Here is a 27,735-nt window from a genome sequence, read left to right as displayed (position 1 = left end):
ACAGGAGTGGGAGGAGAGATGAGCACACAGCTCTGCACACTGCCCCTGCCCTGAGCACTAGCTCTGCACTCCCATTGGCTGGAAACCTGCTGCTGGCTGCTTCTGGGGCACAGCATGGTCTGCGGTGCCAGGAGAGGCAGGAAGCCTGACTTAGGGTGTGTCTAGACTACCGAGTTTTGTTGACAAAAGTGGACTTTTGTCGACAAAACTATACCTGCATCTACACTACTGCTGAGTTCTGTCGACATAACGTCGACAGAACTCAGCAGTTTTGTCGACGCTGGTATACCTCATTTTACGAGGCATAACACCTTCTGTCGACAGAGTTCTGTCGACAGAAGGTGTTATTGCCTGTAGGGTTGCGCCCAGACTACGGGGTTCTGTCGACAAAGCAGCTTGCTTTGTCGACAGAACTCAATGTGTCTGGACGCTCTTTGTCGACGGAAGTTTTGTCGACAGATACTGTCGACAAAACTTCCGTCGACAAAACCCGGTAGTCTAGACGTACCCTTAGTATCCTCCGCGGCACTGCTGACTGGGGGCTGCTCAAGAGGAGCCCCTCTTGCCTCAGCCCTGACTCTTCCCCCTGCCAAAGCTGGAGCCCCCTCCTAAACCCAAAAGCTCTCATCCTCTGCCCCACCCTGGAGCCCACACTCTAGTCAAATTATACTAGGTCATGGGCATCCACAGTCTTCTTCAACTGGGTCATGAGAAAGAAAGTTTGAAAGCCACTGACTGCTCTAACACCGCCTTCTCTAAATACCCATAAAATGGTGAGGTGACTTCAGTGTGCCTCTATTCTACTAACTGTAAACGCACCCCTGAAAGTACAACTTATGGTCACAGGACTTGGTAAATATAAAATAAAAGTATCAGGTTCATTTAACATAGCAGTCAGAGCTTTTGTAAACAAAACTACTTCCCAGCACAGACGTTAGTTTTGACCAAAGAATGGAGCAAATAAACTAGGGATGTTAAATTGTGGTTATTCAGGCAATGGAGGAGTCGATGGAACTGCCTTTGACTAGTCGATTAGTCAATAAGGCAGGGAGGGGGTGCTCACTACCCCCACTGCAACTCTGCAGTTTAAATGTAGTAGGTGCCAGGCACCCAGCAGCCCGGCTCCTACCACATTTAAACTGCAGAGCCAACAGGATTAAGCAGTCCGAGCTCACGCTGTGCCCAAGAGCTAACCCCACTGTGGCTCTGCCTTTTAAATGTAGTAAGAGCCCACCGGGCTGCCTCCTTTAAAAGGCAGCGCCACAACAGCCCAGAGCCAGCGTGAACCGGGACTGCTAAATCCTGGCTTAAGCCAGCCCTGGGAGTTAGCCCCAAAAGGCAGAGGTGCAGCAGGTTTAGTTCCCAGGGCCACCTCTGCCTCCCAAACCACAGAGGTAGTGCTGGGAGGAACCGGCTTTTAAGCTGGCTCCTGCTTCCCCCACCCCCTTGCTGCCTCTGACACACATGCTTATCAGGTAGTCAACTTCTCCCTTACATCCCTGAAATGAACCAGATTCAGAACACATTAAATCAACTTTCTCTGCAAAGAAATCACAATGATGCTCATATGAAAAAGGAGAGAGATGCACACACATTTTAAATGTAGGTCATATTTTAAAGCACTGGCCTGCAACCATCAAAAATATTCCTAAGGGAAAGAAGAAGAATGAGTAAAAATGTATTTTACCAGAAACATAACAAAGCCAATATGAGAACTCTCTGCTTTTACTGTGACTAATAGTTAAATAAATGGATCTTTTTCCATGTAATCACTACAAGTTAATTTTTTACTAACTATCACAATAGATCTCTTTAGGAAAAGAGCATGCAGCCTGCAGCCGAGATCAATTGTGACAGATATCTTGTTCAAGAAGGCAGAAGTCACCAAGTTTTAAAACCCCCCAAACACAATTTAAATGTTTCAAAAATAATTAGCATTCACAACTTAGCTGTGCATTATTAACATTTTGTGATCTGATAAGGATTGTATCAAGCAGAAAAAAAGAGGTAGAATGATTATTCACTAAGCTCCGATGGTAAAACTGATTAGCATCCTACTGAGAAGAGTTTACAGTCAAAGCTTTTGATTTAGCCAACAGCTATCAGACACCACTGAAAACTTTGGTAAAGTTATTAACTAACATTATTCTTGCCCTCTAGGACCCCACTGCTGTAAACATATCCTTAACATTAACCTTGTAAGTAGTCCCATGATTTCAGGGCTTAGGAAACCATCAAGAAAGGTAGTACATACAACTAATGAACCCTTGGCTAGTTCTAGGAAAGGTTCTAACAATATAAAAACGTGGTATTAGTCAACCAAAAGCCCATGAGAGCCCTTTCGGTCCATATCACTATACAACTTGCTCCTTCCCTGCAAACTCCTGAGCAGTACTGAGCCTCTGCAATTTGATTTGATGGACTCTCCATGATTATTTACAAAACAACCATCTTCCTTAATGACCAATTTCAAAGTTAATAGCAACAATTTACATAATTTCTGTACAACAGTAGCTACTGTGGACAGCTTTCCTAAGTTAATTCTTCTCCATCCTAAGGGAAAAATATGAAGACAACTCCTTAGCTCCAATGAGAGCCCCAATGACTTTTCACTTTTCCTAACAACCTTATTTTGTAAAAACAGTCTTTCTAGCAGAAGACTAAGGAGGGCTGCCTTCATAGCTGATGGTATGGCATTTGTTGTACTTACTAGGAATATGAGAGTGTAACCATGTATACAGTTAACTGGTGAGCTCATCGGTTAATGTACACGATTACATCCAGGCTCCCGGTACACAGAGGGAGATGGCTTAAAAGCTGGCTACCTGCATGCACCAGCTCCCAGGAGCTTCCACTTTACCCCCACCACCACGCTGCATGGGGAAGTGGAAGGAGACAGGTGCTTCGGTGGGAACCAGTACACCCGGGGAACCAGCTGTAGCGGAGGCAGCAGAACAGGGGAGGGTTGTCAGGTGAGAGCTGGTGCATGCAGGAAGCTGGCTTTTAAGCCACCTCATCAAGCATACCGGCTCCCTCAGAACCACCTGCTGAGGTTCACCTCCTCATGCACAGAGCTACATGTGCCTGTTCTGCCAGATTCCCAGCCCCGACTAGCCCATGAGATGAGAGACCAGGAAACAATTAGCCAGTGATTTTAAAAAGTAACAAAATTCAAGTTGTTGACCAAGACTATACTGTACATTAAGCACTGTAAGTTTTTGTCCAAGTAAACATCATATATTTACCTCATTGGCTCTTTTAATTATTTTGTCATCTATGTCTGTAATCCCCATCACCATGACTACTTCGTTTCCAAAAACCTTAGTTATTATTCTTCGAATAATATCAAATCTAACATAGGAACTGCAAAAGAAAAATAAAGAGCTTTTAAATGTGTATTATTGGTAATAAAACTAAAATTAATGAATGAAAACCACCCATATAGAAGCTCTGAATGATCTAATAGTGAAAGAGAGAGAAAGAGAGAGAGAGAGAGAGAGAGAGAGAGAACAAAGATAGTCTAGAGTAGTGTTTTCCAAATGGTGCTCCGCGGAACCCCGAGGTCCCGCAAAGCAAATGTAAGGGTTCCGTGAGAAATTGGAACCCCCCCCAGCACAAAAAGACAGACTCCTTCCCCTCACCCCCCCCACGGCTGGTAAGGGTTCTGAGAGAACTCGGAACGCCTTTCCCCCCCATTAAAGAGACAGCCCTGGTTGGTTGGGTTTTTTTTCTGCTAGACAAATTTTCCTGGCTGGGATTCCTCAAAATTCTTAAAGGCTTCCATGGCCAAAAAAAAAAAAAAAAAAAAAAAATTGGGAAACACTAGTCTAGAGACAGAGACAGACAAACATATACAAAATGCTACTCCAGAACTAGTTACATTCTGCAAAGAAGTTATGCCATCACAGCTGAACTGGTCTACCCTCTTCTGGCACTAGTGACACATTACATCAAATGTTTGATGTGTTTCTTTGCACACATCTCTTTAAAATGATATAGTGAAGTGAGATTACATCTAAATGTTAACCAAAAGGTTTACTACTAAAATGAACATCACACTAATACCCCATACTCAGCTTCTAAAATCTCTTTTATACCTCACTCATATTCTGAAACAATCGGTTACTATAGTACGGAATTAAACAAAGACCTAAATCGATACAAATATATTCCAATTAGAGTTGTGAGGGATTCGCTAAATAAGTACTAATCTCAGTTACACCACTATATAAACAAAACTGTATGCTACAACATCACAAGTCTTTATTGATACCAGGCAACAGTTTTCTCAAATGTTTGAGAAGGAACTTATTTAAGTTATTCACGGACTTTAGCACAAGTACATTTTTTTAATAAAATCCATGAGTTTAAATGTAACCTGTAAGCTTAAATGTTTCCATGAAGCCATTTGCTACTGTAAGAATCTCAGGTCACACTTCCAAAGACATTTATTTGGACTCTGTTAAGGGCAGCTATTGCAGAAAGGCTAAGCAACAACAGCAGCAGCATCTGAGGAAAAGGCACAGACCTGAAAAGTGAAAAGCACCTACAGCCGCTCCCCCCCTCCCCGCTCCCCACCCCCTGCCCCCTGCCCCGACTTCAAAGGCAGCTGTGGGCATTCACTACCTCACAGGACTGGGTCCAGAAGGATATTCACAAATCTAAATTATCCATGTCATTTAGCATGCAGAACAAACTGTAGAGTTGTGCTTACTATGCCTCTAAAAACAAATAAGGCTCAAGTTAACTTTGCAGATGACTTTGCACCTTTCACTTAGCTGCATGCATCTGCTGGTGATAACATAATGCCTTCCCAAAAATTCTTAGCCCACATCATAGATCACAAATATCATAACTGAAGTACCCACAGAGAAAACTATTGTTACTTGCTTAAATTATGCCATTCTAAAGCATGTTGTTGGAAAAGCAGCCTACATGACTAAGAAACAGATCCCCTTAATGAATCCCTGAATAATTCTAGGTAAAGGTCTAATAATCTAAAAACACTGCAGTATTAGACAACCAAAATCTGTCAGAGCCCTCTCACTCCATTTGACTATTAGTAAAAGAATCATCATCAATGTCAAAAAGCTTATAACTAAATGCACTAATGCTGTGGTTGCCTTTGTAATACGTGCTGGCCCACACATGAATGTTGCATTGTCCTCTGCCATACACGGCTATTCTGTTTTTAAAAGAAACAGCATGCTGAATTATACAGAAACCTTGGAAGTTCAGAGAGCAGGGTTCTTTAAGTCTTCAATAGCAACACGCTGACCAGAAGAAACCAGAGAAAGGGAACCCGGCTGTTGGTTTTATTATTGCTAGGAATCACCCAGCTGAGAAGCTAGATCCTAACTGAGCTGCAGCCCTTCCATCAGTGAACAGATACCATTTCAGAATCAACTGTTGAAATTCAAGGTTACATTTTGACCCATTAACAGGAATTCTTTTAATTGGGGGCACACACTCTGTACAAACGAGCACAGAACCCTGGTTCTGAAACCTGGTTCTATCGCACAGCAAATAAGAGAGTCATTTGTAGGGAGAGAAGAGAGGGGTTTAAAACAAAAACATAAACCCTCATTTCCAGTATTAATTCATTTATGTAGCTGAGCCATTACTTTCTTTGTTAGTTGTGTCGGTCAAGAAACAGAATAAATAAAAGTTTGTTTAAAAAAGTCAAGTAATAAAATGGCATCCTAACTAATTAAATAATTTTCATTAAAAAAGTTAAAAATAGAACTAAGGATCACAGTTTAACAGAGCAATAGCGTCAGCAGCATTTCCCTCATGCCGTTACACATGGGGGGCCCGTCACATACCCCTCATATTTTCTAATCAATTGCCCGGCACATGAAACTCCTTCAGCAGCCAAGGACTTGACCAGCAGCTGCCAAAGCATGGGCCCAGAGCAGAACCAATCTACAAACAGAGCCAACTATAGAGGGAAACTAAGAGAATCCTGCCATCCTACTCAAATTAACACTTTTGTTACATTTAACCAAGAAAGGCAATTGGGCAATATGAAGGCGTAAGGAAGTCAATGTGAACAAGTGCAGAATTATGCACACTGGAAAGAAGCATTTGAATTACTCATACATGTTAGTGAATTTTAAATGAACCCTTAATAGCTCAGAAAATGCCACGAGTATCATTGGGGCCAGTTCAATGAAAGCCTCTGCTCAACGTACAGTTGCAGTCAATAAAACAAGCACTACGTGAAGATGCACAAGGAATGGGATAGAGATTGTAATGCAAGCTATATACATTAGGCCTGGGCAAAATCTAGCCTGACAGGCCACTGGATCTAGCCCGCAGATGCTGCAGGAAGCCCCAGGCAGGCTCCCCACTTGCCTCACCCCATCTGCAACCCACTCAAACATGGCTACTGGGTGGTTTCTTCTTAAAACCTATGAGCCGAGAGGGGAGGAGGGAAGGCCTCAGGTGCTGCTCCTGCCCCCAGCACAATCCAATTGGCCGGTTTCTGGCCAGAAACTGGCCAATGGGAGCTGCCTGTTTGAATAACAGGCAGCCATGAAGCACCACGCCCTCCTCCCGTCTGGGGCTCATAGTTGTTCACAGAGCACATGGTTGTAGCCTGCGCAAAGGTGGGGCAGGCAGGGAAGCTGCTTTAGAAACTGTTGGGCTGCTGGCTGGTAAGTGTCCTGGGCAGAGCCTACCTCTGGCACTCCAGCCCCTTCCTCCCCTAACCCTCTGCCACCTACTCCACATACCCAAATCCTCTGCCCCGCTCCTGCACCTATATCCCCCCGGCACCCTAATCTCCTGCCTCAGACCACAGACCTCTGCTGCCCTATCTCACAACCCAAACCCCTGCACCTCAATCCCCCTAAACCCCTTCCTGTACCTCAATTCCCTGCCCTAGGTCACAATCCAACCACCTGCACACACCAGTCCAGTGCCCCAGGTTACAACTGCCTCCTTCACCCAAACTCCCTCCCAGACCCCACATTCTCTCCTACACCTCAATCCCTTACCCCAAGCCCCCAGACTCCCTTGCATCTTCTCCATTAATAACATGAAAGAGCGCAGCCCTTAACCACTTTCCAAATTCTTGAAGTGGCCCATCAAAAATTATTGCCCATCCTTGATATAAATCAATGATGCACCGATACCTTTAATGCTGTGTTCAGTTTTAATGCTGTGTTCAGTTTTAATTAAACTATATAGAACAAAAGAGAGAGAGAGATGGAAGATGATTAGAGGCATGGTGAAATTTCCATATAAGGAAAAAGTGAAAGACAGGAGCTGCTTAGCTCGGAAAGGGGGCAAAAAGAAGTATATGAAAAAGAGAATAATACAGAGAAAGTAAGTGAGGAACTCCTACATACTCCTCCTTGCAAAGGGCAGGGGAGGGGGGAAAGAGAGCTAGAAATCAGAAGAGAGAGGGGAAAAAAAAAGGAGTCCAAAGCAAGGGAAATTCCCTTAATTTCTATAGCTGGATGAACTGTAGACCGCTCTCTTCATCATCTCTGAATAGAGAAAAGAGAAGAGCCACAGGGGAAGTACATACACAGATCCAGAGGTGTCTCCCTCCCTCCCGAGTTCCTAACTGGGGATACAAAGTATTGGTTCCTGTTATTGTAGCCCACAGAATTTGTGCATTAGTTGTGCAGTAAATCAGTTGTGCATTGTTTTAACAGTCCATTAATATTAAACATTCTATTCCTGTTCAGTTTCCAGTAGAAAGCCTATTTAGTGCAAAAAGGAGATCTGGCTAGTTCTATATTTGGGCAATTATTATTTCAAAACCTGCATTTCTACAGAGAGATACACAACACAAATAGTATCATTCTTCTTTCACCCTTCCCAACTAAACATTGAGAGAAATGGAACATAAGGGGTTCAGAAAAAAGTGCACACTCCAAGTTAGTGAAGCAGCACAACTTAAGACAACTTATTTACAATACTAAGCGGCATTTGACATTCATGCTGCTACCCATGACAGCCTTTCTCCAAGACAAAGCAAAATGCAATATACACTTCATTTTAAGCAATGGTGCTGGAACACTTTTTTACCAGGGGGTGGGGAGGCGGAGGGTGCTGAATGCAAAATCCATGTATTTGGGTTGTTACTACTTCAAGCCAGCATATGGAGAAGAAGCCCCAGCACATCTATTTCCAGCACTTATGATTTTAAATACCATACGTGTGAACCTGAGAGCCGCTGAGCTCTTGCAACCTCCATTATATTCTGAGATCTGCAGGAGTTCAGCAGACCTAGATTTTAGCAGAGCTAGTATCATTCTGTCTTTAACATGGTTAAAGTTATTTCTGCCATTCCTGCACAACAGACTATTATTGCTTGGATTGATCTCTTAGAAACCTGAAAGCGAGATGTGTTCACTCTCTCACAGAAATGCCCTACTGAATGTGACCATACCAGGATTCGGCAAACTTTTCAAACTAAAGAGCCAAACTACCTTAACATTCAGAACAAATGGTCAGTATAACAGGAGTGGGAGATCATTTTTCGGGCCGGGGCCATTGACCCACAGAAAAAAATCATTCAGGCCAAGGGCAGCGGGAGCTGGCAAGCTAGCACGGACTCCCTAATGCTGCGGGGGATGAGCCCTGAGGGCCAGATTTAGGCAAACCAGGGACCACATCTGGCCCCTGGGCCTTACGTTCCCCACCCCTGCAGTATAAGAATGCTCATTTGCATGACTGAAAATATACAACTTATTATTGATAATTGACATGATGATAAATAATAGCATCATCATGAAACATTATACAGGCAGTCCCCGGGTTACGTACAAAATAGGGACCGTAGGTTTGTTTTTAAGTTGAATTTGTATGTAAGTCGGAACTGGCTCCAGATTCAGCCGCTATTGAAACTGACCAGCAGCGGCTGAATCGGACACGCCTGGGCCAGAGCAGCTGAGGTGCTGCTGGGTTGCAGCGCCGCTCCTCAGCACTACTGGACCAACCCGGCAGCACCCAGCTGCTCTGCCCCAGGTGTTCCCAAGTCAGCCGCTGCTGAAACTGACCAGCGGCTGACTACAGGAAGCCCGAGGCAGAGTTGCTCTGCCCCAGGCTTCCTGGAATCAGCCGCTGATCACTTTCAACAGCAGGGACCAACCCCCGGCAGCACGGCGGGGACCAACCTGGCAGCACCCCAGCTGCTCTACCCCAGGCGTCCCCAAGTCAGCCGCTGCTGAAACTGATCAGCGGCTGATTCCAGGAAGCCCGGAGCAGAGCAACTCTGCCTCGGGCTTCCTGTAGTCAGCCGCTGGTCAGTTTCAGCAGCAGCTGACTTGGGAACGCCTGGGGCAGAGCAGCTGTGGTGCTGCTGGGTTGGTCCAGTAGCGCCGCACCTCGGCGCTGTGGGACCAACCCGGCAGCCCCCCAGCTGCTCTACCCCAGGCGTCGGCGAGAAAAGCCTGGCCTGCTTGGGGGGGGGGGGGGGGAGTGCACTAGCTGCGCCCCCCCCCTCAGCAGACCAGGGAGCCGCGGGAGATGGGGGCTGGACTATGAAGCCTGCCCCAGGATTGGGACCAGGGACAGGACACTGCGGTCAGATGGGGGGTGGGCCCCTATTGAGGCCTTACTGGCCAGGCTTTATTTGAAATGAAGTAAAATATTATGTCCAACACAAAAAGTTTCAACCCTGTCTTTATGGCAGGGGTAGGGAAACTTTTTTGGGTTGGGGGGCCACAGACCCACAGAAAAATCAGTTAGGGACCACACAAGTGAAAAGCAAAACACAACCCCTCCAAAAGCACCCAACCCTCACTGATGTGGCCCCCAAATGGAACACCTCACTCCTCTGGCGCTCCAGCCCCATGGTGGGGGAAAGAGGCAGAAAGGACTGATGTTCAAAGCCTCTGGACAAATTAACTCTTATGGGGTTCCAGGGTTAGTGGATTTCATGGGCCCCCCTAGGTGCTGAGGTGGGGCCAAAAATGAGGGGTTCAGTGTGTGAGACAGGGCTGCCAGTGAGTGGGATAGGGATATGGCCAGAAGGTGGGGGTGCAGGAGGGAGTGAGGATGCAAGATCTGGATGGAAGGTAGGGTGGAGGAGCAGGCTGGGAGTAAGATGTCTGAGTAAGATGGGAGAGGGAACAAGAGCAAGGGAGGGTGCAGAGTGTGGCCCAGAGTGAGGGTGCAGGAGTGGGCTCGGGGTAGAGTGTCTGACCGGAGGGAGGGTGCAGGAGCAAGGACGAGTGGAGGAGCAGGCAGGGGTGGATAGGGTGTCTGGCCAGGGGGAAGGTGCAAGAGCAGAGTGGGGGTGGGGCGTGTAGCCAAAAGGGAAGGGTGCAGAAGCAGGCTGGGAGCAGGACGACTGGCCAGGGGAGAGAGTGCATGAGCAGGGTGGGGGATAGGTGTCTGGCCAGGGGGAAGGGTGCAGAAGCAGGCTGGGGGCGTGGGGTCTTGGTGGAGAGGATGAGTAAGAGGGGTGGAGTACAGGGTCTGGCCATGAAAGTGTGGGGGGAACTTGCTTTTGCGCCCCACGCCATACCCAGCACTATGTTCCAGGCATGGCCTCTCGCTGCTCTCATTGGCTGGATTCTGGCCAATGGGTGTAGTGGGGAAAGCCACCAGGCATTGTGTCCATGCGCTGCTGTTCCCCCAACCGGGGGAGGGATAAGGGAAGCAGCAGCACATGGATCCACTTCTTCCCACAAGCAGGATCCGGCTACGAGGCTCGGGACTTCACCCCCACCCCAGCAGGAAGCCAGCACTGGAGCTCTAATCTTGCGGGGGACCACAAAGCTGGAGCACCAGCGTGGGCTCCCTGCTGCGGGCGGAGCGAGGGGGTTGAGCTCAAGCAGCATAAGAACTCTATTTGGCTCCCTACTGGGACATATTTGGCTTGGGAGCCATAGGTTGCCAACCTCTGGACCATACAATAACCACAACTAATGGAAATAATACCACTCCGAAACAAACTAGTTGTCTGGGAAATTTAAGATAATTTTCACTGTTCCTACCCTACTGCTTTGTGAATTCTGCAACCAAAAGTTAAAAATTCTGCATATTTTATTTGTTAAAAAAGCAGAATGCTAGAAGATTAACTTAGGTCCTTCAGAGCAAAGAGCTGCAGGTGGGGGGGACGGGTGTGCAGCAGTCAGGGCAGGAACCTAGAGATGGGGGGTGCAGGAGTGAGGGCAGCGGGTTAGGAGATGTGAGGGGGCTGAGGGCAGTGGGTGGAGGTACAGGAATAAGGAAGGGGGTGAGAGGCTCAGGGTATGAGGGGTGCAGTATTTAGGGCAGAGGAGGCCTCAGGCAGGGAGTTGGGAGGTTGGGGGGGCAGGGACTTATTGGGGCTGCCCATGGTGGTGAGGGCGGCACTACTCCAATAGCCGCTCTTCCCAGAGGGCCAGGGCTGTGCTGGCTGCTTCCCAGCTGGAGGCTCCTTGCGGGGGAAGCGGAAGGACTACCTAGCTCCCAAGACAGCCCAATAGGGGGGCAGGAGAAGGGGAGGCCAGGGCTGTGCTGCCTGGCCCTGACGGCTGGCTGGCCGCTTCTCAGGGGAGGGGAGTTGGGGAGAGGCGCCACCTGGACTGGTGGCCGGCAATATGGACAGCCCCTGCTGACCATTGTTTTCCTGGTGTGGCCGCCCCCCTGTGGCCACTCTAGTATAATTGTCCCCCACTTTCGCTGTCACCAGTGGCCACTGCAGAGTACACCTGTCCCTCCTGTCAGAACCCTCCCTTTCCATGGTATGGAAAACAAACAACCATTATTCCAGACACATCCCATTTTCCTAGCACAACCAAGGAAGCTGCAAACCCAATTTGGTGGTCTTAGATCTTACCATTTAAGAGGAATTCTTGAACAAACAGACCCACAGATGGACAGAAAGACCATCAGAAAGACCCACAGATGGGCATAAACTTTCATATATAATTATGCTGGTTTCGATTATTTTGGTGACCTATTTAAAATACGGTACGATGGATGGAGAATAGGATGGGGGAGCATTGGAGAAAGTCCTTAACCTCCGCTAATAGTAATGTAGATAATATTGACCATTTACTTCCAGGTATTAGTCAAATATATGCAGCCATATGCTCAGGGTTATATCTGACGTAACTGAAGAGCAAGGGAGGGCTGGGGACTCAAACTCACAATGTATATGGACTACTGGCCATTTCCAGAAAGGTCATTAGCAAACAGTTCATGGACCATATTTTGATGGGAATTTTTTTCGGTCCAAAAATTTAGACCAGTTCTAATCACTAAATACCATGAGCAGGGTTCGACAAATGCACTCGCCCGCGGCGAGTAGATTTTTCCAGCTGACGAGTGCAGGGGCGGACTGGCCTGGTGGGCCACTGTGATGGGCTGACTGAAGCCCGCACTATGGGCGGCACGGCCCCATCCAATCCACCGGCGGGCAGAGGAGCACAGCGCCACTGGGAAGGGGGAAGTGCAGCAATTCTTCCCACCGGGCTGCCTGTGTGCAGCTCCGGCACAAGGAGGCGGGGCAGGACACCAGGACACTGGCGTGACCCGACCCCACTGATTTTAAAGGGTCACGGAAGCTTGTCTCCGGCCGCATGTCCCCGGGAGCTGGCTGCGGCGTGCGGCACAGCCAGGGCCCACCCCACCGGCTCCAGTCCTGCCACGGCCCCAGCTCCTCTTTGTCTCTGCGCCGCCCGTTCCCCACGCCTCCCCTACACCCCCTGCTCTCCCTCTTCCCTGCGATCTTTTGGCTCTGCGTTGCCCTTACACCCCGCACCCTGCTCCCCCGATCCCTGCCCCCCCAGTTCTGTGCTGCCCGTTCCCTGCACTGCCCCTAGACCCCGATCCTTCTGCCCCTCCCGTTCCCCACGTCCCATTCCCCGTGCCTCCACCGCACCCTGCTACCCCCAATCCCTGCGTCCCTCTGGCTCTGTGCCTCCCGTTCCCTGCGCCACACCTGTACCCCACCACTGTTCCCTCCACCCCTCTGGCTCTGTGCTGTCCCTGCACCCTGGTCCCGCTGTGGGTCGGGAGTGAAGGGTGCTTGCCCATAGGGAGGGGCTGGACAGGGCAGGGAAAAGGCTGCTGTGACCCAGCAGGGATTAAAAGGGGGAGTTCACTTGAAGTGCCTTTGCCTTTATGGAAAAAAATAAATGAAAATGCTATTTGCTATTTATAGGGCTAAAATGCAGGACAAAAGAGAAAAACAAAAAAAAAACATTGCAAAATGCAAACATATGTAAAAGACAACAAAGGGGGGGGAGAATGTTTTGCTTGGGGCAGCAAAAAACTTAGAGCTGTCCCCTGGGAAGGGGAAGGGGCTGGGCTGGGGGGAGGGAAGGGAAGAGGAGGGGAGGGGAAAAATATGGGGAAGGGGCTTGTGCTGAGGGGAAGAGGTCAGGAGAAGAAGAAGAAAGGGGAAGGCACCAAGGGACAGGGATGTAGGAGACACAAATGCCAGGGGGCCAAGTGCGGACAATGAGGAAAAGGGCAGGAGGGGAGGTGTCAGTGGGAGGGGGACAGGGTGATGCTGGGAGAGGAGAGGGTAAGGGCACTGTGGGCTAGAGGGGGAGGGAGAGGTGCTGGGAGAAGGCTTGAAAGAAGGGGTGGGCATGAGGAAGGCGGGGATGGAGCAAGGCATGTGTAAGGGCACAGGGGCATGAGGGAAACGGGGGCAAAGGGTGGTGAGGGGGTGGGTATCAGGGAAAAAGAGAGCAAAGGGGGCAGGGAAAGTCAGGGAAGAGGGAAGCACCAGGAGGGTGCAGGTGCCAAGGAATTCTGGGGGTGAAGCAGAAGGGCAGACACCTGCAGGGGAGGGACCAGCACCAGAGGGGGGAGGCAGGGCAGGTGTGTAGAGGGAGATTTTAGGAGAGGGGATGAGGAGGGGTAGCTCACATGATCAGAGTGGGGCTACTGGAGGAGTGGGCACAGGGCAGAGTGAAGGGCTGGCGGAAGGGGGCAGGTCTCAGGAAGGCTGAGGGCAGTGAGAAGGGCAGGAGTCAGGACAGCAGAGGGTGAGGGGTTGGGGGGGCAGTAGGCATCAAGGGAGCTGATGGAGCAAGGGGAGGAGACATGGCAGCCGAGAGAGAAAAGATAGAGGTTTATAAGATATTTATTAATAACCTGGGTGATATTTATTAACAACTTATTAGTAATTATTATTCTTATTCTTATTAGGAATTTATGCCATAAAAAAACCACTTTTTGTGGGGGAGGGTGGCGAGTCCCTTTTTTGTCTGGTGAGTAGGGTTTTCCATAATTTGTTGACACCTGACCATGAGCATGTATACACTGTCCTTTTGTCCTTTACAAATAAGGCTTCTTTATACCACTCTTGCAATGTAAAGAAAATTTAAAAAAAAATGAACCTTAATGTTGCTATACCCATTTTATACTCCTGGGAGAATTCACTACAGGATATAAACTCCTGTTTAATTGATTAACCAATTAAACATATTGTTTAACCAGGAGAGGCCTACAGCCCTTTTCCACAGCAAGCCCCAGTGGGGCTGAAGGAGCCCCCTGCCCCACAGCATGCAATAAACCATCCAGCCCCCACCAATAAACCTTAACTGATTCATCAGTTAACCAGTTACACATTTACATTCCTAGAATTCAATAAGAACAATGGGAACAATTCACTAAGTAGGCCGGCTGCTACATTCTGCTTTGCCTGAAGGGACAAAGCCTCCCCCACACCTACACCCTAAGAAACACCCCCAAACCCTGCCCCTCTAAGCCAAGCATGCTGAAAGCAGAGTATGTATCTGTCTGTCTCACAGACCTGCATGACTGCCCAGTCCCTCTGCCCCAGTGATTTTTCATCTCTACCCGCTGCTCTGAGCGCCCAAACTGACCTGTCTGCACAGCTGTGGAGTGACTCATGACTGCTCTTGTGGCTTCCCCATCAGAAGTAGTTTTTCTGTGGGGAAGCAAAGAAATCTGTGAGGGTCATGAATTCTGTGCATGTGCAGGGATGCAAAATGCCCCCAGGAATACTGCCCAAACTTATTTTTCTCTTGTGGTACAGATGAAAGCAAAACTTTCAGGATAGTAGGAGTTTGTCTACTTGACAACTGTAGGATTGGCAACCCAACCCAGAGGACATTAGAATCTCCCTCGCAGATAATCTAACAGTTATCAAATGCCTTAAGTCAATGTTTTAAAAAGTGAAATACTTCCTTTCCAATTGCCCTCTACTCTTCTGTCCTTCGTACACTAAGGGCTCGTCTACACTGGCCTCTTTTCCGGAAGGGGCATGTTAATTTCACGAGTCGTAATAGGGAAATCCGCGGGGGATTTAAATATCCCCCGCGGCATTTAAATAAAAATGTCCGCCGCTTTTTTCCGGCTTTTAGAAAAGTTTGGGTGTGTCCTACTTTGAAGTAGGAATAAGATCCTCCGGAAAAGGGCGCTTTTTCCGGAGGATCGGGGCCAGTGTAGACGCTCTTTTCCGGCTTTTCTAAAAGCCGGAAAAAAGCGGCGGACATTTTTATTTAAATGCCGCGGGGGATATTTAAATCCCCCGCGGATTTCCCTATTACGACTCGTGAAATTAACATGCTCCTTCCGGAAAAGGGGCCAATGTAGACGTAGCCTTAGGGTACGTCTAGACTACCGCGTTTTGTCGACGGAAGTTTTGTCGACAGATACTGTCAACAAAACTTCCGTCGACAAAGAGCCTCCAGACACATTGAGTTCTGTCGACAAAGCAAGCTGCTTTGTCGACAGAACTCCGTAGTCTGGAAGTAATGTTACAGGCAATAACACCTTCTGTCGACAGAGTTCTGTCGACAGAAGGTGTTATGCCTCGTAAAATGAGGTATACCAGCATCGACAAAACTGCTGAGTTCTGTCGACGTTATGTCGACAGAACTCAGCGGTAGTGTAGATGCTGGTATAGTTTTGTCGACAAAAGTCCACTTTTGTCGACAAAACTAGGTATTCTAGACACACCCAAACTGGTTTGTTACTAGAACACAAAAACACAAACATTTTTATGGGGAGGAAAAATAAGTCACGTAGGCTTTTCAAACAATTAATAAAAAAAAGATTTCTGAGCCCCTACCAACCTTAAAAATGTTCCCTTACCAGGTTAACCATCTGTCCTACTTTTCAAAGTGCTGACACAAAGTAACCAAGTCAAATGAAAGGAAAAATCAATTTGTATGTAATGTGGTCAAAAGAGCTGCTTATACAGCTCTAACAGTCTTTTTACTTGTCTGCACCACCGGAGTTTAAGCAAGCATGTACGTCACACAGTTTATTAAAGTTAATATTTCATAAACAATTGGCACAATTACTCATTTAAAAAAAAATCCAAATTGCACACAGCATATCAGCCACTCTTCTTTCAAAATCTTTTAACTGAGCGATATTGAACTTTCTAGCAAACTAATATCTTATGTATAATGGTCACATGCTGCAAATATCACCCAGTTTCTTTATACAGTAAACACTATCAAGTGACAGCTTTACAATTAGCTCTGCTATGGAGAAGGTTAGAGCTGGAAGTAACCTCCAGAGATCATGGAGTTCAGCCCTATGCACAGAGAGGATCAAGAAAATCATTCTAGACAATGCCTGAAAGGTGTTTGTCCAACTTCTTCTTAAAAACCTCAAGTGACAAGAAGTCCACGACCTCCTGTGGAAGCCTAGTCCAGCACTTAACTACCTTTAAGAAAACATTTGTAATTTTAATCTCTAACTTGAATCTCCCTTGCCACAGATTAAGACCACTACTTCTGGCTCTACCGTCAGTGGATAACAACAGATCGCAATCCTCTTTATAATACATTTAAAGACTTTCACATCCTCCCTCAGTTTTCTTTTCTCAAGATGAAAGATGCTCAGTTTTTTAACATTTTCTCATGGGCCAAGTTTTTCAAACCTTTTATCATTTTTGTTGATTTCCTCTATACTGTCTCCATTTTCCCTACATCTATCCTAAAGTATGGCACCCAGAATTGGACACAGTATTCCAGGTGAGTCCTTACCAGTGCCAAGAACAGCATGCCAGATACTTCCTGTGTCTTACATGTGACTCTCCCAAAAACACACCACAGAATATTCATCTCCCTCACAACTGCATCATATTTTGATTCATAGTCAATTTCTGATTTTCTATAATCCCAAGATACTTTTCAGCAGCACTACCTACCGCCAGCCAGCTATTCCCCCATTATGCAATGTGCATTTGATATTTCCTAAGGCCTTGTCTACACTAGAAAATTAAGTTGGTTTGACTAGCTAGGCCAGTGGTGTGAAAAATCCACAACACTGAACAGCATAGTTAAGCTGACCTAACCTCCCATGTAGACAGCACTGGATCAATGGAAGAATTCTTCACATAGCTAATCCACTTCCCCGAGAGGCAATAGCAAAGTTATGTCGATGGGAGAACGCCTCCTGTTGGCATAAGAAGTGTCTACACAGAAGTGATGTAATTGTGCCACTAAAGCATTTTAAGTGTAGACCAGCCCTTGGTGTAGTACTTTGCACTTGCTCTTACTGAATTTCACTGGGTGGATTTCAGACCAATTCTCTAATTTATCAAGGTCACATGGAATTTTAATCCCATAGCATGTAATCAGCATTTCCTATCCTAATATCAAACTCCCAGAGGAAGAACATAGCAATTGAACAGGATGAGATAGCCTTTTATATCCCTGCTTGTAAACTAACCAGTTAATCAGTAAGCATTGTCCTTACCTGCTAACTGGTTAACTGGCAGCCCAGCCCAGCCAAAGCAGTCCCCTCCCCCCCCCCCCCCCCCCCCCCCCACACACACACACAGAGGGCCAGTCTGGAGGAGCTGCTTGTCAGCTGCAGGATCCCAGTCCTCCGTAGTTAACCAGTTAAACATACTGTTTAAACATATTGTTTAACTGGTTTACTTTTTAAATGGGGATTTACATCCTACTCTCACGCAGCTCCCCTCAGTCAAAATCAGCCATTTGTTTCATTGCTGAATGGCTTTCAGCAGGAAATAATTGCATGAGGCTAGCTTTCAGTTTCAATTTATGGTAAGATGCAACAGCTTTCTTAAGTGAAGAGCAGCAGCTTGTCCTTTGAACAGCAATTTAATTTTTTTATCCACCACAGGTTTTTGGTTTTCCTTGGCCTCTGGACACCAGGGCAATGTCGACACTGCCCCTTCTTGCGCAAGAAAAACCCTCTTGCGCAATGCCGCTACACTGATTATTTTCAGGAATAAGGGCATTGCGCAAGACGGTTTTTCTTGCACAAGAAGGGGCAGTGTAGATGCTCCTTCTGGCGCAAGAGCCTCTTCTGCAAAAATGGCGGCTCATTAGGTATGCAAATGAGGCTCAGTGATATTACATGCTTGGCCTCATTTGCATATTTCTCACAGTAGAAGCCATGAGTGTAGACATAGCTTAGGGCTATGTCTAGGCTGGCATGATTTTTCGCAAATGCTTTTAACGGAAAAGTTTTCCATTAAAAGCATTTGTGGAAAAGAGCATCTAGATTGGCACGGATGCTTTTCCGCAAAAACACTTTTTGCAGAAAAGAGTCCGTGCTAATCTAGACGCGGTTTTGCGCAAGAAAGCTCTGATCGCCATTTTCGCGATCAGGGATTTTTTGTGCAAAACAATACCACGTTGTCTACACTGGCCCTCTTGCGCAAAAGCATTTGCGCAAGAGGGCTTTTGCCTGAACGGGAGCAGCACAGCAATTCCGCAAGAAGCACTGATTTCAGACAGTAGGAAGTCAGTGTTCTTGCGGAAGTGGCCAGTGTAGACAGCTGGCAAGTTTTTCTGCAAAAGCAGTTGCTTTTGCGGAAAAACTTGCCAGTCTAGACGCAGCCTAGGGGTATATCTACATTGCAATTAAGATGGGGTTCTTTAACAATGGTGTAGATATTTAGACTCTTGCTGTTGCCTGGGTTCATAGGTGACTGGTACCTGCAAGGAGTGGGGTTGCAGAGAGTGCCACATAGAGGAACAAGTGGGGAGCACCAGGAGGCACCCCATTTAGCAATTAAGATGTTTGCAGGAGATACGGAGGGGTGGCGCACCTCCCAAGTACTATAAATCAGGGGCAGGATTCCCGGACTCCAGCCCAAACTTGAACTTATTCTTTGCAATTAAACAACCCATAACATGAGCACCACAAGCCCAAGTCAGTGACACAGACCAGCTGCAGGTGTTTAGCTGCAGTGTACACATACCCTAGGTTTCTTCCAACCCTACCTGACATAATAAAATATCAATGCACAGTCTTCCTCCTTTCATTTTAAAACAACTCACCAAGCATGCCCAAGGTGCGCATGATCGTATACTGTTGGCCCACAGCTATACCTGGGAACAAAGTGAAGATCTAGTGAAGAACAAATAATTAGGTAATCAAAAGCTGTTTGCCATATTACCTGCTGATATGAACTACTAAAATCAGATACATTAACCAAACATCCCACAATATGCTGATTAGCTGGGCAGCCTGGATCCCTTTGCAATCCGTGTAAAAGAAGTAAAACACTGACAGAAACACACACACACACACACACACCCACCATCCCAGCATGATTTGAGGGGGCCGCAGAGTGGACCCTGAACATATTTACTGTACAGGTTAACATGTTTTGCATTGGGCTGGCCACTGATTAATGCTATTTAAATCGCTACCAGGTCGCCACTCCTGCCTTGGCCAGTATTAGGGGTTCTTTGCTTCTGCTCAGGCTGTTGTAGGTCTGGATCCCGGTATCCCGGCCTGTGGGTTTGATCCACTTCCCCGCGGCTCCAGAGCAGCAGCAGCAGCAGCAGCGCGGCGGGGAGGCCCGGCTCAGCCCGGCCGCCGCACCAGTCCCTCGGCGGGCTGCCCCGGGTAGCGTGCCCCGCTCGGCGCAGGGCAGGCGGCGGGAGGCGGCGGCCAGCCGGGCTTGCAGCATGGCAGCAGGCTCCGGCTCCCCGCCCCGCGAGCTGCGGCGTCTCGCTGGGGGCGGAGCTGCGGGCGCTGCACAGCCCGCGCCGGGTGTAGCTACAACAGGCGGGCGGCGACAGGGAGGGCGCGGTGTAGCTACAGCCCGAGCGGCAGGAAGAGGAGGGGCCTGGGCCTCCTGTCCCAGCGCCGCCTCCGGCCCCAGGCGGCCTCGGGAGAGCGAGGCGGGGACTCAGCCCGGCCGCCCAGCGCGGGCTCCGCGAAGGCTTGGCTGCAGCGCCTGCTGAGCACGTCTCCCTCGGGCCTCGCAGGGCTTGCTCCGTGCAGGGGCCAGGCCTGCTGGGACACAGGGAGGGTATCACGTCTGCCCTTGCTCTAATTCCATTAGCGTTGCTGCCCGCACTTCCCGCTGTGATCTGCTCACCTACTTAAAAGTTAAGCAGGTGTCTAAAAACTTTGCAGGATACGAGTTTAAAATGTAGTTAGCTAACAAAGGAAGTAAATCTGCTTATGTGGCCCCCTTTACTTATAGCGCCTCCTAGTCAATCATGTGATTAGCCTTGCAATACCCCTGTGGGGCAAGCTCATGCTCTTACCCCCATTTTATGGTTGGGGAAACTCAAAAAGGGGCACAGATAAAATTAAGCAATTTGCTCAATGTCACACAAGAAATCTGAAACAAAATACAGGACTATGTAGCAGTTTAAAGACTTAACAAGATGGTTTATTAGATGATGAGCTTTCGTGGGCCAGACCCACTTCCTCAGATCAAATAGTGGAAGAAAATAGTCACAACCATATATACCACTTCCACTATTTGATCTGAGGAAGTGGGTCTGGCCCACGAAAGCTCATCATCTAATAAACCATCTTGTTAGTCTTTAAAGTGCTACATAGTCCTGTATTTTGTTTCAGCTACACCAGACTAACAGGGCTACATTTCTATCACAAGAAATCTCTGAGAGCAGAAAATTAAACTGCGGGTCTCCTAGCTCTCCAAGTGGCACCCCAAGCAATGGACTATCCTTTCTCTTAGAGTGGAGATGCTTTTATTTTCTTAAGATTAATAAAGCACTTTCAAATTATTTGAATAAAATATCTAAATCCAAAGTATTACAATAGCTTTTTTTTTTGTCAATTTGTAGGGTTGAATCTAAACAGTTGCAAACCCTTGTATAAACCCTCCAATTGCATTAAACTTGGTTTATTTCATCTTAGTTTAAGTAGATTATGAACAGGTTTTAAAATGTTTATTTTGGTTTAGTTTGAAGTGAAATAAGAGTGTTCATAAAGCCTTTGGCACCAGTTTAAGTAAATTACCTTAAAATAGCCTTGTGAGTTCAACTGACCTAGCTGTAAACAATGGCAAGCCCAATATCTTATACCAACTCTTTTTTGATGAGCTTTAGGTCTGTCTAAGAAAAATGGGCCATATTTAGCCTTAGAGTAACTCAGTAGAACTCACTGCACTATGGTACAAATGTAGTTATACGAGGATGAATTTGTCTTGTATCTATTTAGCACAGGATAGGGACAAAGGCTCAGATCCACAGAGAGGTTTAGCTGTTGTGATGCTGAGCCTTCAAATAGAAAATCACAGGGACATTATTGCTGTCCACAAAGTCTGAGCCTAAGCTCCTATACAATGAATCAGGAGAGATGGGTATCAAAAATCCACAAAAGCCAGCATGCTAGGCTGAGAATCACCAAAGCTGGGAAGTGCTGACAAAAATGGTGTGCCATAAACCCTTCCCCTCTCTTGGTGGTTGCAGATAAGTGCTTCTTTCTGCTGGATAGCCACACCTGAGAACCTGTTCTTGGAGTCACACAGCTTAGTCACCAAAGTCATCATTTGTGAGATAGAGATAGGAATCTGCCTCATTTCACACAAAAGAGCCAGAAAAAGAGATAGCCAGCATGTAGACCAGTAATTGACACACTTAGCTGAAATGGGGTAAAACCAAACTCAATTCCCCCCACTCTGCTACAAGGGAGAAAAGATTTGAATAAGCATCTCCTATTGCTCAGGTGACTACTCTATCCACAGAGCTTTGGGACAGTCCATTGTATGGGCTCCATCAATCTTTTCTGTTGAAGCTGTATATTTAAATAGTATATTAGAGCTATTTGGCCAGAGGACAAGCAAACAATCAGGGCAATTAAAGATCCTTCCAAGTCAGATACTTTTTCCAAAGTCTTCCTAGGCCAGTGGTCTCCAGCCTTTTTAAGCACAAGATCACTTTTTGAATTTAAGTGCAATCCAAGATCTACCTCAAACCCAAATATCCTTGCCCCACCTCCTTTGTGCCCCTTCTCCAAGGCCCTGCTCCTGCTCACTCCATCCTCCCTCTCAAGCCCTTCCTCCCTCACTTTCACCAGGCTGGGGCAGAAAGTTGGGGTGCAGGTTCTGGTCTTGGATTAAGGGATGTGGAGTGTGAGAGGGGCTCTGAGCTGCTTTTGGGGCAGGCAGTTGAGGTGCAAGAGGGGGTTCTAGGTGCAGGCTCTGGGAGGACGTTTGGATGCAGGGGTGGTTGGGGTAGGGGCTTGGGGTACAGGAGGGGGTTCATGACTGGGGTAGGAGTTTGAGATGTGGGCTCCAGCAGGTCACTGCTTACCTCAGGTGGCTCCTGGAAGGTGGTACCATGGGGCTAAGGCAGGCTCACCCCTACCTTGGCCCTAAGCCACTCCCAAAAGCAGCCAGCAAACTCCCTCCCAAGTCCTGTTGTGTCCCCCTTTCTGCTCTGTGAAGAAAGAACACAGGGTGGGAGAGGGGGCACCTTGACATCAGCAACCTTCCTCTCCCTTCCCTGCCCTGCCCTGCCCAGCAAACAGGAGGCTTCCCGGGGCGGGGGTTGGGGAGTTCCAAGGGAAAGGGCAGGAGATGCACAGCAGTGGGAGCTGAAGTGCTGGTATTTGATAGCCTCATTGCCAAACCAGTTAGGATCACCTGTCAGAGGCTCCAAGATCTACCAGTGGATCCCGATCTACTGGTTGGTGACCACTGTCCTAGGCTATTCCCTTGTATCAAATTTGCTTTCTTACGTCATTATAAGCAAAACCCACAATTCTAAATCAATTTTTAAATGTTTTTGGACTTTTTTATAGCTATCTGTTTGTTGATCTTCCTCCTTTAGGAGCACAATGAGAAACTAAAGTGGTGACTATGTTGTTTGGAGTGCCCCGATCGCTGTTAGGTTTGTTGCCTCATGAAGGACCTGAAGTGAACCTTTATGGATTCCCTTTAAAGCTATAAAGGCTAAGTCTAGATAAGTATTCTAGGATCTATTATGATTATTTCATTCAAATCTTTTGTGTGAAATCTTTCTTCATCAAAACTGTCTATATCTGGGTGTCATTTAGATTTACAGAGAGTAAGATATCAGGGCCCATGCATTCTTCCCGCAGTTATTTTTCCCTAATGTGTTGTCATTTTCCATAATATTTAGCTCTAACAATTTCTAATTTCTGATTGAGGAAGAAACCTCACCTATGCATATTTCACTGTTTTGAGTCTTGTTGGGATGAAATCAAAGATCCTGTCCAATAACCTGTATTGAACATATGCTTTATATATTTTTGTGAAGCTTCCCAGGCCCATTACTTCCATTTCCATTTTGAGTGATTTCTGTTGTCTGATATCTTTGATACCTGTATAATTCCACACACACCCTGATAGAAAAGTTGTCAATAATCTGTGATCTTCTTTGTTTTGTACAGTTCCAATGAGGTGCTCCTCCTCCTCCATCACCATACTCATAATCATACACACAAATAGCAACAGGTATGCTCATTAAAAATAAAAGGTCCTGCTAAAACAAGTCACCCCATTGCACATGGTTCTCCCTAATGGGAAAGGATGAGAGAGTAAATACATGACAGATGACAGTCATGTCATTTAATGCACAATTGGAAGGCTGTAAGATACCATGGTAATGAGTCTGGTCTAAGAACCGGTAGAAACCATTTCATATTTAGCTAGAAGCCATTCTGTATAACCAAAGCCATTTCAGTTTCTTGTGTTTGCATGTATACTAGAGGGAGTGAACTGGCCTTCACCGAGGTGGGGAGAGGCCAGAAGGATGCGCTACTGGAATGTGTTAATGAACTATTTTGAGCTGAAGTTCAAACTCCCTCTAAACCTGTCTCTTTCTCTGCTGATAATAATTCCTCTTTGAAGTTCACTTTGATTTCTTGCCCTGACATCAGACTTGTTTGGTTAAGGGTATAAAATACTAGGATTAATTGTATTAGCCAGCCTTACTGGGCCCGGCTTTGCTGGGACCACGTTTGGCTCATGCTGTGCTTTATTAATTAATAAAGCTGTTTGTTAGCTGCCTAAACAGAGAGGAGCGTTTTTTTGCTTCAACAAACCTAAAGAGAGTACAATAAAGTAGAGGACTTAGTGGACTTAAACAGGTTTTAATTTAGCATTCATGTCCTGAAATGAAATGGGATGTTCTAAGTGCACAGAAGGTTACGGTTATTATTAAAGGCACTGAAATAAACAGTAAACATTCCATTACATTTTATTCTTATTTTTTTCTAGTAGAATAAATTTAATGAAATAATGAAGAGCTCACAAATGCTAGAAAACCGAGATACTAAAAAGATAATTATATTTCAAAGGAACAAGTGTCCCTGCCAAACTAACCCAAGAATAATTGGGATAATAATCATGATGTATTGGAACTGTAAATGATGCGCCTTAAATCAAGAATACTTCTGGGGATTTCCAAACACAGGGCCAAATTCCAGCAGATTGGGGTCCAGGCACATTACCCCTTTTCTTCTCTGTGGCCTCATTTTCCACTCAGAGGGGAGGTGGTAGGGAACCACACTCTTAACCCAGAGTAACTTGTGAGGGTTTGCTGTCCTCCACCACACCTCTCCCAGGGCATGTTTGGTTGCTCTCTGTGGCCGCCAGTCCTGGGCGGGGAGCAGGAGGGAGCTGCTTCTCATGCTGGCTGAAGCTGGCCACTCCAGATTGCTGACTGTACATGGTGGCTACCTGTGACACAGCCTGGCACCCAGGCCTAGGTAGGTAATGAAAGGGATGGAACCAGCCACTTCTCCTTCTGGCTGCTCCAGGTTTCTGCTTTGTGCAGTGTGGCGGTTGCTTGTGAGACACCCTAGCTGGGGCAGTGGCCCACTTCATTTCCTCTGCTCCCCATTTGGGCTTAGATGCCAGAAACAGGGGCCAAGCGAGCTGGAAACATACCAAGGGGTAGGGGACTGTTTCTTGCTCTGCTCCTGTCTCTGGCAGGCTGCCCCACCCCCTTCACTTCCCACCTGAGCCGCCTGGGTAGCAGTGACACGGAAGAGTGTGCCAAGGAACAGGTGCAGCTGGAGAAGTGCCATTTAGTACACCAAGCAGAAATCCGGGAGACACTGGACCCCACATGCTCTCCAGGCATCAAGGGGGTTCCTCTCTACCAAGGTGCCCTCTAATCTGTGTGGTCACATAGCCCCGGAGCTGCTTAATGAGCCCTGCCTAGCCGTTAAGGGCACTTTTCCTTCAGCGACAGCAGCAGCTCCCTGCTGAGGACAGAGTAGCGAGTTTCTCCCAGCCGGTAGGAATGTTTTGGTTAATCCATGGAGGTACTGATACATTTGGAAATGGCCTGTTTTGTCATATATGAATTTCTGTAGTATGAAGACAAAAGTAATTTATCCTAATACTCAGTTCAAATCTTATATCCAAACTAGAAGATTTAGCCAGTGGTGCTTGAGTCTTAACTCAATTTTTGGTGGGGGTTTTTTTTTGTAATAATATGAAAATGTACATGCTTCATTTGAATCATTGCTGTGGGATGAGGATGGGGATGAGGGATTCAGTGTGCAGGCTACCTTGGGAGGAGAGAACAATCCAAGCCTCTCTCATCACAACAGCTTGGGGCCAGGTGAGAAGCACCTCTCCACGGCCATTGCAGCACCAGCAGGCACAGCTGGGGACGGGTGCATGTCCCCTAGCTAGGATAGGTCCAGGTTAGGGATGTAAGTGACTAGTCCAGGCTAGGGATGTAAGCAAATGTGTATCGGATAGTTGATTAGTGTCTCAACTAATTGCTTCCCCCAACCCTCTTGCTGCCTCTATCAGAGAGAGGCAGCAAGTGGAGGAGCCCCGGGAAGCTCTTGTACATTTAAAAAGCAAAGAGCTGCTGGAAGCGTGGGGCCAGCGGGGGACTGCTTGAATCCCTCGCTGGCCATGCTCCCCGTGGCACTTCCACCTTTGAAACCTAGCAAAAGCCAGCAGGGCTCTTGCTACATTTCAAAGGCAGAGGCATCCTTATCGACCAATCGAATAGTCGATGCAAGTTACATTGACTATTCGATTAGTTGATTAATCTAAATTTAACATCCTTAGTCTAGCTTTGTCTGCCCCCTGTGCTCCTCAGCCAGAGTGAGGAATGCAGCAAACTGCCCTTTCCCTTCACTCCCTGACAAAGGGGAACAGACAGCAATGTTCCTGTGTGAATCAAGGGAAGAGCTTCAGCCCCCATCACCCTTCCTAAAGAACATCTGGAGGGTGGGAGGTTTGAGGTTGAGGCAGTCCCAGATGGGAGGAGCATCCTCAGCCAGCCCCTTTCACAAAAGATTCTGTCTCTTTTCTGTATGATTTTATGAGGAGCAATCCCATTCCAGGCACATCCCATTTTCATGCACAACCAAACAGTTACTTTGCTTTAAGTGTTGATTAGAGGAAGCTGTAAACTGAATGTGGTGGTCCAAGCTCTTGCTGTTTAGGAGGAGTTCTTGAACAAACAAACAGACAACCCCTCTCAAATATATAGTAGCTATCCCATCTACCCAACTAGCAATGGGAAATCAAATAAAGAGTGATAAAGCTCTTCAGATCATTTGGACAACGGTGAATGTACTCCTCTGCAAAACTTTCCTTCTAATTTTTTACACAAGAAAAAGGAAACAGAATTATTTAGTATTCCTAGGTTAGTTAATGTTTGTAAAGTATTTAACAATTATCAGCCACCTGAGAGCAAATCCTGCCTTAATGATTGTGCAGGGTCTCCTTCACTAGGCAGAGGGAAGAGTGTTGATGACACTGCACAGACAGTACACAGTCCCTATCTCACACTGCTGAGTCTGTGTCTGCTACATATTGAGGGGCACAGCAGAGGAGGGAGTGAGGCCAGAGATTCTGCAGCTCTAAAAGTTCTCCAGTCCACTCTTATCTCCCTGAGGCATATGCACAGAAAGCTGCTTGACTGAAGAAGCATCTACCTCTCAGAGGGCAACTCTGCAGCCATTCTGTGCTCTAGGACAGAATTCCTCAGCTTCTGTTCTGGGACCTATGCATTTCCTCAGCCCTGAGACCATCCCCTCAGGCTGGGCACTACAATGAGGATTGACCCCAAGACCTAAGTACTGTATTATAATTACTGAGTCAATACATTACATGGTTTTTATCCAAACACCTGTAACATGAGTAAGGAATGAATAAAAACAAAGTTAGAACTTCATATTTTTCCTATCAGTTATTGGGAAATGTACTTTATATAAGGTCCAACTATCTTCCTCGTGATGTCCATGGGCCTGTGTCTTTTTTTTTAAATAAGAGAAGAGAAAGGGTCTTGGAATTAACTGCTGAAAAGAAAGGGAGCATCTGTAATGTCCTCAATACCTTGTTCATAGCACATGGGATCTTTGTTGTCACACTACAGTGGTGGAGCCTGCTAGGCAAACTGACCCAAAGACAATAGGGAAAACATTTAAAGGCAAACTGCAAAGCAAAAATTAATTAAGAGTTAACCCCACATTTCTGCATTGAAATTCCTCTCAAGCTCTGAGTAGTGTTCAGTAGAAATAAATTATAACTAGCCTTTTTTATATTATCTCTCCCCTTTTTGAAGACCTTAGTGCTTCTCAATTTAAGATATTCCA

The 27,735-nt window shown here is 46.8% G+C and overlaps 1 protein-coding gene across 4 annotated transcripts in view; it reads right to left on the bottom strand.

Annotated features, from left to right (window-relative positions):
• Nucleotides 1-20,283, bottom strand: part of CARS2 (cysteinyl-tRNA synthetase 2, mitochondrial) — a 64,089-nt gene extending 43,806 nt beyond the window's left edge. Inside the window, exons 1-4 of one of the 4 annotated variants that reach the window (XM_025182910.3) lie at nt 19,584-19,660; nt 19,209-19,259; nt 14,796-14,860; nt 3,246-3,363 (exon numbers count right to left, since the gene is read on the bottom strand). In XM_025182910.3, coding sequence (XP_025038695.3) covers nt 3,246-3,299 — 54 coding nt within the window. In that variant the 5' untranslated portion in view covers nt 3,300-3,363; nt 14,796-14,860; nt 19,209-19,259; nt 19,584-19,660. Of the gene's footprint in view, nt 1-3,245; nt 3,364-14,795; nt 14,861-19,208; nt 19,260-19,583; nt 20,011-20,260 lie in introns of those variants that run through there. The other 3 variants (XM_075918552.2, XM_075918559.2, XM_025182911.3) reach the window with 3 other exon arrangements.
• Between the last annotated feature and the right edge of the window lie 7,452 nt (nt 20,284-27,735).

Source organism: Pelodiscus sinensis, chromosome 1, assembly GCF_052426305.1.
Source record: "Pelodiscus sinensis isolate ZL-2025 chromosome 1, ASM5242630v1, whole genome shotgun sequence".
Classification (NCBI taxonomy): Eukaryota; Metazoa; Chordata; order Testudines; family Trionychidae; genus Pelodiscus; species Pelodiscus sinensis.
This window is presented reverse-complemented; position numbering and strand designations above follow the sequence as displayed.